Source organism: Leiobunum rupestre, chromosome 10 (assembly GCF_980474605.1).
Source record: "Leiobunum rupestre chromosome 10, qqLeiRupe1.1.hap1, whole genome shotgun sequence".
Taxonomy (NCBI): Eukaryota; Metazoa; Arthropoda; class Arachnida; order Opiliones; family Sclerosomatidae; genus Leiobunum; species Leiobunum rupestre.
This window is the reverse complement of record NC_143393.1, coordinates 42,864,585-42,878,343: the sequence shown is the minus strand read 5'-3', so window position 1 is coordinate 42,878,343 and position 13,759 is coordinate 42,864,585. Positions and strand designations below refer to the sequence as shown.

General features: G+C 34.8%; 1 protein-coding gene across 1 annotated transcript; it reads right to left on the bottom strand.

Moving 5' to 3' along the window:
- Positions 1-1,093: 1,093 nt before the first annotated feature.
- Positions 1,094-1,969, bottom strand: LOC149925945 (uncharacterized). Its single transcript, XM_090161828.1, has 3 exons — positions 1,964-1,969; positions 1,243-1,902; positions 1,094-1,168 (listed from the first exon to the last, which is right to left on the bottom strand). The coding sequence occupies exons 1-2, from the start codon at positions 1,967-1,969 to the stop codon at positions 1,255-1,257; spliced, it is 654 nt and encodes a 217-aa protein (XP_090017954.1). The 3' UTR covers positions 1,094-1,168; positions 1,243-1,254.
- Between the last annotated feature and the right edge of the window lie 11,790 nt (positions 1,970-13,759).

Sequence of the window (13,759 nt, the reverse complement as noted above, 5' to 3'; positions counted from 1 at the left end):
AACCAGATTTGAACCCTCTTTTAAAATGCCCGTTGTATAAATTATTTAACTGAAAAGGAAATAGGCTTTGAAATAAAAGATCGATAGGATACGCTGAAAGATAGAGAAAGTGGTTTTTCAATCGGCTTACGAAAAATTAAAGAAAAAACTTTAATACGAGATCGTAATCTATAAAATAAAGGGCCAATTTTTAATTGGATTGGAACAGTCGATGGTTGCTGGAACAAAGATAGATTTTTATTTATCTAAGAGCTTTCATTATGTCCCGTTTTAACGCTTTAGTCCCATTTGACCGAAATCCCATTCGACCGAAGGCGGTTTTTGAGGTGTCCCATTCGACCGAATTCCACCGAAACGTGCGGTTTTTATGTGTCCCATTCGACCGAACGCTGCTATATAAATTGGCTTTTGCTATGTTTTCAATTTAGTTACTGAAGTCGTTTGCAATGGAGCGGATAGCTAATAAAGGAGGGTATTTATACATCAATAATAATTATTTATTCCGTCTTAATAAAAAGAAAGATACAAAAGTAACTGAACCAAAACTGAAATAGTAAACTTAACCAACTCTAACCTAACCTAACCTAAACATGGATCTTCGATAGTACATACCTTATAAATAAAATACCAAATCACCCCGCCAATTGGGCTACATTTTAAAATTCTTTCGGTCGAATGGGATTTCGGTCGAATGGGAATAAACGGTTTTAACGACACTGATTGTTAAGTGACCCACCAAAATTATTTTCGAGAGGGGTACTAGGAGACCTCAGATACTCCACTGATCCTAACCCAAATTGAGCTAACAGGATTTCAAAATGCAACACCGAGAAAAACCCTACATACTTCGATTCTCGAGCTGCAGTTGAAGAAAACTAACAATGGATGTGAAAAATCCATCAATTGGGAGATAACCAGAAAACCGATCACAATAAAATAAATATGTCAAAATATAACGAACAATAATTTTTGTTTTTTTCAAAGAAATTTTTTTATTTCTTTAAACAATAAAAAAAATACAATCTCATTTTTGATTTTCGTTGTATTGAGAGAAAAGTAGCCTTGAGGTTCTGATTTTGTTTTAAAGGTGAAGGTGAGATTTCTTTGAACGTGTGATAGGTGCATTTGGAAAAAAGGTCTTTTACGTTTGACTCAAAAAAATCCTTCTCTAATTAAAGGGAAAAGGAACTCGTTACCATTGAACTAAATATGAACACCGGGTCTAGAGTGAAAAATGCCTACCTTTTTAGGACTTTACCAGCCTTTGAAGAGAGCTGGAGCGCTGGCCAAAAACCTGGGCGCTTCCTCGGCCAACGTGTACGTGCTATACGACGAGAACACGGGCGCTGGTACGGCCTTGACGATGGGCGCAACGGGTGCCGCCTTGACGATGGGCGCTACTGGGTGAGCTTTAACGATCGGCGCCGCTGCGGAGTGCAAAACTGGAGCCACTGGAAGAGGGGCGCTGTACGACAGTGGGGCGCTGTAGGAGAACGGGGCGCTGAAGGAATATGGCGAGCTGTACGAAATGGGCGCGGAGTGGAAGAGTGGTGCTGGAGCCGAGTGGACGATGGGAGCGGCTTGAAATATGGGTGGTGGAGGTGGGGCGGCGTGCAGGACGGGTGCGGGTGCGGGTGGGGCGTGGAACAAGGGTGCGGGTGGGGCGTGGAACAAGGGTGCGGGAGGGGCGTGAAACAAGGGTGCGGGAGGGGCTTGAAACAAGGGTGCTTGCGGGAATGGTGCGGGTGGTGCCGAGAAGAATGGAGCCGGCTGAGGAGCGGCGAATAACGGCTGTTCTTCGGGATAGTAGAGTGGTTCCCCGAAAGGAGCCGCTTGCAAGACGGGACGATTGACGACGCCTCCGTAAACTGACCACACGCAAGCGAGAATTACCAGCAAACCCTGTCAACGAATCGAATTATAAAAACTCCGTTTCGGATACCAAAAAGAGAGACCAAATTACCTTCATTTTCCAACGATTAAACACCGAAATGAATCCAAATGAAACTGCAATGCTTCTTTTCGTGGCACACGAATGAACTGTCCGTTTGTCGAAGCGGATGTTCTTTATATACCTCTCGCCATCCCCATTACAACCCTGGCTCTCTTCAATTAAAAAAATCTGGGCCCCTTCTTCCTGACGAGGTATTTTGGTAGTGTGGGCCCCTCCTTAACTATCAAACCCGAAGCCCTCTTGGCCTTCCAGTCGACGGATAAAATAAAAAAACAACTTTCCATAAATCAGAGCACCTTTTGCCAAATTTCCGTTAATCTATATCGGAACCGCGTATAATCTTTCCTCGCAGACGTCCGACGGATCGTTGGGACACAAGCCCCGGCGATCTCGTTCGGACTGCGCGCAATTTCCGACACTATCAGTATCAAAATTCGGGTATATCTCCGACCTACGGTCCGCGGACCCAGTACGACCCCCGCCATCCAAAGTACCTTCGACGCTTTCATTGATCATTCGAGGAAACCGTTGGACAACGTTAGCCGGATTATCTAGAACAAGAGGCCCACTTGGCCCCCGTATCTGGAGTATTTTCAATTCCCAAAAGGTTTGCCGAAAGGTCGAGGTGCTCGTTTGTCCTAATTTTATCGTTATTTCGAATATTAGCGTTCCATAGTGCCTCTAACAATAGATTTACGACATGTTGGTACTTAGTGTCGTAAACCACCTATAATTTACAAGTTAGTTCAATATTGTTCGCAACTAAGGAAACGTGTTTACTAATACTAATACTAATACCATAAGTAACATAATAACAATAAGTATGACAATTAACGAGATTCACAACCAAACTGATTTTCATAGTTATTGCGTAATCAAGATGTTTTCTCACTACAGAGCCCTCTAGTGTCTAAAATACGCGAGACTTCCACTAAGCCAAAATATCTGGTTTCCGATAGATAGGCGGAATATTAGGCTCAAATGATAAAAATTAAAAAAGTTTTTCTCGGTGCCACGAGCTCATGTTTTTTTATCACGCGTGATTCGCACGCGCGCTTCTAAACAAAGCCAAAGCCCCTCGAGACTCCAGAACGTGCTCTCCGATATTTGGCTTAAATTTTTATCAAAACGTAGCCATCCAAAACGATAAGTCGCGAGTCCAAGTCACAGCTTGAAGAGAGTATCAGTGCCGAAAAACGTTCGGTTAGAAAATTAGCATTAAAGCAATAGGAAGTGTCATACTTATTGTTATTATGTTACTTATGCTAATACTAATAAATACGTTTAATTCAGAGAAAACGGCATGGTATTAGAAGATAAAACTTATTTTATACAAGACGTTTCGAGCCGAGGCTCTTCTTCAGTCGTTCGTTAGTTTTAATTTGATTTAAAATTTTACCACGCGCCATATTCAAGTTCTAATATCACGCGAGCAGAAGGTCAGCGTGTTAAAAAATAAACAAAAGTTTTACTGATTTTAACAATTTACGTGTGTAATAGAATCAATGTAACCGATAAATCCAAAGTATATGTAAGTCAGTGTGAATTATTAAAATATAAATATAAAATAAAATAAAATTTTAAATCACAATATTACCCCAATTAGTTACTTCTTGACATCCTTTATCTAAATTTAAATTACCTAGTTTACGAATATACAATCCTTCATAGAATTTTCTTTTGTACCAATTGGTTTCCCGTTTTAAAATTTTGTAATCATCCCATTTAATAGAGTGGTTTAACGTAGACCAAATATGTTTTGAAATTCCGTTATTCATATCGCCCTTAGCCACGCAGGATTTATGTTCACGTATCCTGTCTAAAATGGAACGTTTTGTTTCACCAATATACGTTTTTCCACATGAGCAAGGGATTTCATAAATAACGTTTAAAAAGGTTTTTGAATGAGTAGGCTTTTGGAAAAGCCTACTCATTCAAAAACCTTTTTAAACTTTAATTCAAACCACCCCAACCATGTAAAAACATCAGTCGTAAAAGGTTTAAAACACCATATTGAATCCATATCTGATAACCCAATTGCGGATAAATTAAAAATTAAAAATCAGTTAATTGAATCAGATTATCCAAAAACACTTATAGAAACCATATTTGACAGAAACTTAATCAGCATGCCTTCTGATATGAAAAGTAAACCTAAAGAGGAGGTTTTAGTTTTACCCTATATACCTAAAACCACAGAGAAACTTAAACGTATTTTGAAAAATTATAAAATAAACTTAGTATCAAAAACCACTAATATACTAAAAAATCAAATTTCTCATTTAAAACCTAAAATAGAAGATTCCGCCATTCGAGGCGTTATTTATGAAATCCCTTGCTCATGTGGAAAAACGTATATTGGTGAAACAAAACGTTCCATTTTAGACAGGATACGTGAACATAAATCCTGCGTGGCTAAGGGCGATATGAATAACGGAATTTCAAAACATATTTGGTCTACGTTAAACCACTCTATTAAATGGGATGATTACAAAATTTTAAAACGGGAAACCAATTGGTACAAAAGAAAATTCTATGAAGGATTGTATATTCGTAAACTAGGTAATTTAAATTTAGATAAAGGATGTCAAGAAGTAACTAATTGGGGTAATATTGTGATTTAAAATTTTATTTTATTTTATATTTATATTTTAATAATTCACACTGACTTACATATACTTTGGATTTATCGGTTACATTGATTCTATTACACACGTAAATTGTTAAAATCAGTAAAACTTTTGTTTATTTTTTAACACGCTGACCTTCTGCTCGCGTGATATTAGAACTTGAATATGGCGCGTGGTAAAATTTTAAATCAAATTAAAACTAACGAACGACTGAAGAAGAGCCTCGGCTCGAAACGTCTTGTATAAAATAAGTTTTATCTTCTAATACCATGCCGTTTTCTCTGAATTAAACATAATTTCTACTAATATTCACCATGGTAAATAATAAGTTTAATATATACTAATAAATACACCTTATCTTGTTATTCTCAAATGGGCAATAACTGCAAAAAGCCTCAAATCATAAACTCAAATTATAGAATAAACTGTGATTTTGTAACGGCTTAAGATTACGTTTGGGAAAACGCCCAAATTCTCAAGGTTAAAAGGTTACGACAGGTCAGTGAATTCCCCCAATTTCGTTAACATCGCGTGGAAGAGTATTTGGTAACTTTTTTTGCCATATAAGAACCGCTACCTCACACTTAAAAGGAAAAATAAAATAATTAGAACCGCGCGGCTTACAATGACACATTTAGGTCACACCTGTTGAGAGTGAAAGCACTCCCAAATAAATTAAAAATTAATAGATATACGCGTTTAAGAAGACCACCATCGTCGATCGTTACTTGATACTCGAACCAGCAAAGTTCTTTCCGTACTACTGGGCATGCATTGTTCTATCAGGTAACCTGGCAAAAAACACTATATTTTTTGTTTCGGTAGAATTATAGGCCTAGTTTCGCGTCAAAACATGGCGGCCGCCATTACAACTCACTTACAAGTTAGTCCTCTATTCTCGTTCTACTAGTAGCGATTGTAGGCGGGGATATTGGAAAATTCCTTTTATGATCCTACAGCGGCTTTTGCTTGAATGGTTTCTCTGTTTTGAGTCTAAAAGGTTCAGGTTTTTTTCCCAAATTTGAAATATTTTGATATGAATGCGGCACCCAACTTATTTATTGGTTAACTTTTCTAAAATAAACTTTTGTATGTGGTGAAATTAATAATATTGCTATATTTTCAATAATACTGTCTTCGTATAGGTGACCTTAGCTATATTACAAAAATAGATATTCTGGCTGATGAGTTAAGAAAGATCATGTTTTATAATATCATGTTTTATAATATCATGTTTTATAATATCATGTTTTATAATATCATGTTTTATAATATCATGTTTTATAATATCATGTTTTATAATATCATGTTTTATAATATCATGTTTTATAATATCATGTTTTATAATATCATGTTTTATAATATCATGTTTTATAATATCATGTTTTATAATATCATGTTTTATAATATCATGTTTTATAATATCATGTTTTATAATATCATGTTTTATAATATCATGTTTTATAATATCATGTTTTATAATATCATGTTTTATAATATTTACATTTCAACTGGAAACAAACATGATTCTTATACCATGATAGCAGTATAAATTATTCTAAATTAGTTACATTAATTGAAAAAATTAAAGTTTATTATAAAATATTAAATTCAAGAAGAAGCAGATCTAGCAATAGTTATAGAGTTCATTATGAATGACTTTCATGCTACTGTTAAATGAAAACTTGCGTTAGCACATCATTATCTGATGCTATGCCCCGTTTGTTAACTTGCAGCGATAATACCGAAATGAAACTATCTAATCAAATAAATCTAATTCTTTCGTAATTAAAATTAACCGGAACTAAACGTGTATAGCTATATATTTGCTTAAATAAATTTTCGAAATCTATTAATTTGTCTGGTGTGTCTGAATTTCCATACGGTATTTAAAAACCGATTCGCCATTTATCCATCGCCCCTCCCAACTAAGAACCAATATTTCAACTAAACAATCGAGAGAGAAATGAAATGAAAAATCTGTGGGGGCCTGTATCGAATGTAGGCCGTTCTTTGGGTGTAGGAGAGATAATATAAAAAGGCCCGTCTTGAGATTTGCTTCAATTTTCTTCCGAAATAATAAGAAAAATTATATGCCCAAAAACCACTTCACCCCATCAAAAAAAAACACGTTCCTTTAGAAAAAATATTAAAGTTTTCTAAACCAGAATTTTATCATCGTAAAAACCGAAAAAAAACGTGGTGCTTTGTTTCTTTGTAATTACTTAAAAAGACGAAGTTTTAGGCTAAGTCTGTATATATTGGATTCTTTAACCATCGTTTGCGCAAACTCCGAGAGAGACATTTTGCAAGAGCACGGTGTCCATGCCTAACCAATCAAGTACAGAATGAATGGGTGTGTTCTGTCGTAATCTTGCCAGCAACCTAATCCCACTTATCCAAAGGGAACTTATAACGATGTATTAAGACTCTAGTAGGAACGTAATGAGGGCTTGCGCAGTTCCATAAATAAATTCGGCAAATCAAAAGTGTATTATATATTTCTAGGTCATTAAAATAAAACTGTTTCTAATGGGTTAAATTTTTGCTTACGACTGAACAAATTGATAGGTTAAGCAGAGCCCTATAGGAGTTTGAACAACAACGTCGCGAGTCTCGTCAACATTTTAGACGTTTTACTTTTCACGTTTGTATTTCGGAGTCGAATAATTAACAACTTCAAGACGACGACATATTTCTGTAGAGCTGACGACATATTTCTGTAGAGCTTACGTGACACGTCGTAATATATTTATAGTGTTTAAATAATTATAATTTACCAAATTATTATTTATCTAGCAGCGTACTTGTTGTCACTTTAAGATGGTAAAAACTTGTTTGGATTGAAATACGCCTAGACGAATTTGGCGAAATAAGTACGAGGTACAACCGGACACACGAAGAAACAAATAATTGTATTTGGACAATACTCATATCATTACATAACTCCTGTTTGAGTATTGTTCTAACGACGTTTTTAATTCTTCGTGCACCCTGGGTTAGCGGAAGGCGCGCAATTTGTGAAAATACGACTGCAAACGTATTTGTTTGCGTTGATGTTTCTCCTCGAACGTTGAGTACCTCGATGTTGTTGTTTGCTTAAAGAACCCTTCTTGTTGGGTAGGGTGCGCCATAGCTTCTCTCTTTTCTCGCTCATGGCGCTAGTCTAGAGCGATAGTTGAAACCAGCGTGGGAAATAAGGCGGTGGCAGTGGGCAAATGACCAGTTTAAAAATTGCACGGACTAGTTTATTAATTAAATCGGAGGGGGGTTAGTGGTCCACTGGACCACTTAATTAATTCGAGGTGTTTTAATTTTTTTAAATGATTATATTAGGCGAAAACTATTCGCTAGTTTTGGAGTAATTTTTAGGAAATAGCGAGCAACTTCCAAATACAGTTTGGCTGTTATTGTATAAAAGAAGTTGGTAGTATGGGGTAAAAGGTGTACTCTTTTCGTCCCAAAGCAAGCGAATAGTTTTGGCCTATTATAAGTCTTTGGACTTGAAGGTCTGTGTAACGGCGGCTGTGGCATGTTTGTACACTCCAATTCGAATTCCCTAGGGCTGTGCGAGTAGTGGTTTTAGGCAATCGTGTCGGGTATCGAAAATTCGAGTCGAGTAATATTGAAGTCGAGTCGAGTAGTCGAGTACTTGATTAAGGGGAAACTTTCTCATTCAGAAAAAAATCGAGTATACTTGTATAGGAGCTGGTTTTATTCGAGTAATTAGGAAATTAAATTTAAAATGAGTATTAACTAGCTTTCAATGCTGAAAAATATTCCTCAAATTTAAATGAACCACAGTTTCCAGAACTTTAGTAACATTATAGTGACTAGTGGTATATAAAAAGACTAGTATACTAAACTACTAGCCTAATTATAGTAATTAATAGTAAAATAACAATACAATATACATTTTTTAAATTATTAATGTACCATCTGTTCGTATATTGCTTAGGAAGTTAAGACTCCTAAGTTCTAACTTATTGTAGGTACCGTTTATTATTTCCACCCCAAAAAGTTGCAAACACTCGTCTCTGAACTTACAGCCGCTTATTCGAGTAATCGGATACCCAACTATTCAATTTCTTGGTACTCGATAATCGACAAGTGTTTTCCAATTACTTATTCGAGGTCCAGTTCGAGTACTCGATTTCAAAAAATGCCGAGTAATCGATGATGTTCGAGTACTTGCACAGCCCTAAAATTAACCCTATTAAAAATGGTTAAAAGTTAAAACACTGTATTCTAATGTAGCAGACGACATGCACTGGTCATGGTCCAGTTTATTTATTCTTGGCCAGGGGGGTCACTGGTCATTTGTCCACTTTCAAAAAAATCCTTATTTTCCACCCTGGTTAAAACACCCAATTCTTCTATTAGAGGAAGCGTGCCCGCCCTGAAGAGGTTTTCTCGCTTGAAACCTTTATTGCGTCACATTTAGTGTTTATTTTTTAAATGCACCCTTACTTAACATATAAACAACAGTATCCGAGCTATAAATTAATTATTTTCATTATAGTTTGGATATTTATTCAAATATAATTTCTTAATAATGAGGTACGTGGCTTTAGATTTACGAAAGGCGTTCTAGTAGATATGAGAAATTAAAGCACTACCAAAGCGGGGATACTTTCTCAAAAACCACTGTATTTCACACTACGTATAACACGTGGTTAGAAAAATGAGAGGAGGGAATTATGTATTGCCCCAAATTCCTGAGAAGGTTATATTCCCTTTAACCTCTCTATTACCTATTTTGTCCTGCACTACAGAGAAATGGATATTGTATACTTTTGTTCAAACGTATTTTGTATCCCTTTCAAATGCGAGTGACAAATTCAATGCTCTTTATTTTAACGCCCATTACGTTTCTCGAATAGTAAAACATATTGTTTCTCAGAAACTTTAAACCACCATTGTGTAAGATTTCGTAAATTCAAGCTCCTACGACTCCAAAATCAACATTCAACGAGTACAAGAGGATCACGTCAAATTGCAAAGTGGACAGTCTGTCTGCTTTGATGGTATTGTTTGTTTGTCTATAGGAACAGACCTAATGACTGAAAGATTTAAGTCCTTACAAAAATTTACTTTATCTCAAAAGTGGCTTCTGTCAAAAAATCGAAAACATCTTAGAAACGCGGTTAATGGGCATAACAAGCATTTGACTAAAATGAGTCCCTTTTACAAAATCTGATATTAGGGTAGTTTGTATATGATTTATAACGTAAGTAACATAATTAACTTAAGTATATCGTTTCCTGTTCTGTTTTTCAATGCTAGTCTTTTTCGAAAATGACCATATCAATAATTATCGTAACCCGGCCACATGAATTAATGGCTTTAAAAGTCGCTCGATGACTTAGGCCTAAAGTGGTGCCTTGGATATTGACTTAGCTAATAATTATAATTTCGTTTCTAAAGCAGGGTTGGCTGAATTTAATTAAATTAATTTAAATCGTAATTAAAATAAAAATTTAAATCAAATAATTTTTTTAAAATCATTAATTTAAATCACACAATGTATTTCAATGGGGGAGTAAAAATTGGCAAAAAAAGAAGTTCTTAAAATTAAAATACATAGAAATTCTGAGCAAACTAAAATATTAAATAGTAATTAAATTCAATTAAGATTTTATTTAATTCAAGATTAGTTAACTGAAAAAGTTAGAGCCATTAATTGTATAAAAATCAATAAATTCAATACAAAAAATCGATTTAAATCCAAAAAAATATATTGATTTGATTTTTATTAAAAAAATCAAAAAAGTGGCAACCCTGTTCTAAAGAAAGAACTATCCGCTAACTGTTACTAGTCGTTAGGTTATACTTATGTATATTACGTTACTTATGCTAATAGCGAATTCAAAAAGATAATAATGTATGAATTTCCAACCACACCTTATTTCAACTTTAATTTAGATAATTTCAACTTTCAAAGGATGAAAACTAAGCATTTTCAATTGGATTTGCAACTGTGAAAACGTCGAGTAAATCCACAAGAAGGCCTCTCCATTATAACTTCCGATAAAAGCAGACACTTTCACCCAAGTATATCATTAAACTAAAAAATCAAGGTAATCTGGGACGAAGCCCAATTACAAACGCAACGGACGCAAAATTATCCCAAAAACTTCGTTAGACGCGAAACCAGGGAGTCCATTCAACATTTAAAACGAATTCTGAATCCCGTCGAATCTAAGTGGGCCAACTGACTCCGCGACAAAGCAACTTGGGAAGGGACAAGGGGGAATCGACTCAGTCCGCCCACTGCTAAGATAACTAGGTTCAACTTCCTCAATTACTTTGAGACGTATCAAAATAGGGGGCTAGCGAGCCAGGACTTAGTCCCCGTGTCTGTAGTTCTTGGGTCTACGAAAGGAAAATGTATATCGAAGTACGCTGGCCTTGCGTGATAACCTAAAACCTAAGGCGGTGTTTCAGAGACAAATAATAATGGTCTTGTTTATTAAAGGTCATCGTTTTAGGGTTCGAAGCTATAGTGCCAACAGTGATATTTGATGGCGTTCACTCGACTCAAGGGCAGACAAGAGGTGACCGTTCGTTTTTTGCAATTTGGTGATAAATTAGACACGTTAAGTACACCCTAGAAGTATAGACGTACGTGTACTATTGGTTAACGTAGTGTTGTTAATTTTCCGGAAAAAATAAAATTTTCGATAAATTTTTCCGCAAGTCGGAAATATAAAAATTGAAACATAAATTTCTTTTTAAGGATTTTTAATTTTTTAAACTTTTTATCGATATAAAACGTCTAATAACAGTAAACCATGGACACTGAGTAAACATACTACAAAACATTAATAGTGCTACATTGTTAATCAGTTTAAACTAGTCTAGAGGTTTAGTTTTACTTTCAGATTCGAAAAACTTAGGCGAAAATTCCGCTTTATTTAAATTTGCAAACAATATATTAGACTAATCATGGAATGAAAACTTTTTTCCGTATTTTTCCGGAAGAAAAGGTCTCGGTCATTTTCAGGAAAAATTTCCGAGCTGAAAATTTTCTGTCTTACAACACTAGGTTAACGTGTCTACTACCTCGCCCTTCGTCGATTAGTCGCTGCAGATATGAGAACAATAAAATTTAAACCAACAAATTTCGCGATAGAAAATTTAAAAACCAAGTGCCGACAGGTTTTACTCACTAAAACTCCCGCGTGTGTTTTGTACGGACGCGTTACCGAACTCTAGATTCTCTACAAAGGTTGATATTTTAGCATTACATACCTTTTGAAAAACATAAACGTTTATGTGTAGATACGAATGTTTAAAATAGTTTTGTATGAAATTATTTTTTTGATTAAAAGCCTAGGTTTTCTTCTGCCAGGCACCCTTTAAATTTGTTTGGAAGGAAAGTAAATTTAAAGGGTGACTGGCAGAAGAAAACCTAGGCCTGTAAGATCAAAGTGTAGTAAATTTTCGTATCAGATGTTAAACATACATTAAATCCAAGTGCTTAAAATAATTTTAACGACTTTTAAATCAATTGCTTTTTTAAGGTGGTTAGCACTTTCGCTTCGCAGCAAGAGGAGCCGGATTCGATCCCAGCTTGTGGCACTGGGTGAAAACTCGGAACAACTCCTTCCGCGTTGAGTTTGCAAGTTCTCTCTTCACTGGTTTAAGGGGTTTTCCCCTAAGCTCTTCGGTTTCCCCTTCCATAAAAGCTTGTAGATGTTAAGGGGGAAGAATACAGTAAAAGCCTCTTTTTCGTTCAATCTGAACGTTTCTGTTTTAACAATTACATAATTTAATTATATTTTTCATATTAGACAGAACCTTCCTCTAGTGCTTAAAATAATTTTGATATTTCTAATATTAATAGTTAACGAGATAAAAGGTCCTAACTAAAGGGTAGTTTGGGCGCTTGCCCAACTTGTTTAGCTCCGCGGGTCCGAATTAAAACGTAATAACTTAATTACTTTTAAATTTTAATTTTTCTAAATTATTTTAGTCACTAAACAAGAGGCTGTTCTACACTTAAATATTAATTTTATAATTTAAAATACAAAATTAAAAGAGTTCAGCTTGAAATAGCGCGAAAGTAGACAATGTCCACTGTAGTCTTCCCCCTTAACGGTAATAGTGAGTGTAGGGAATTGTTGGCTCGCGTGGCATGAAGGGCTTACCACCACCCTCCTACGCATTGTAACCCGAATTAATGGCATTATAAGTCAAGTGGTGCCTTGGGAATTAGCCTAGCTGATTATTATTAGCTATTTATTTTTATTTTGAAGGTTTATGTTAGCCATTATAGAGGTCGGGGATGGTTAACATTTATTCAATAGATAAAGCTCTCAAAATTATTCGTAAAATGTTTTGATCAAGTAATTTATATTTCTGTATTACCCGATTAATTTTTTGATAAATTTGTAAAATTTATCGGGAAAACGACGTTTTTTTTTCGATAAAAAGCTGAAATTTTCCGAATAATACATGTTTTTTAATCATTCTCCGAAATATTAACCGGTAAATTTCTTTGTTATGAATTACTTCCGGTATTTATTTTATATAAAAGAAGATTTAATTCGATAAGTAATTTTAATTTGAATCTTCACGAGTTTGAAACAATGGGATTGACAAGTGGTTCCATTAATAACATATTTGAGGTCAGAAATCTAATATTCGGTTTTTATTCGGAAACTTCAACGACAGCATCGCTGCCGGGATCATGGAAGCGACACGATCCGCTTTCGGTGGATCACGAATCACGCACCCCGGCATCGCCACCAAAGAATGGCCGCTGGAAGCCACGCCCATTAGGAGCGTGAGAATGGGCCATTTACAGTCCGGATGAATGCGCAATTATCACGAATCTGGCGAGTCTTTATGCGCCCAAGAACCGACTATAGCTAAATTGATATAATGAAATTATTTTAATATAATATATTTGATTTATTGTGATGTAATATATTTAATTTAATTTAATATGATGTAATATATTTAATTTAGTTTAATTTAATATGATGTAATATATTTAATTTAGTTTAATTTAATATGATGTAATATATTTAATTTAATTTAATTTAATATGATGTAATATATTATATTTAATTTAATTTAATATGATGTAATATATTTATTTTAATTTAATTTAATTTAATATATTTAATTTAATTTAATTTAATTTAATATATTTAATTTAATTTAA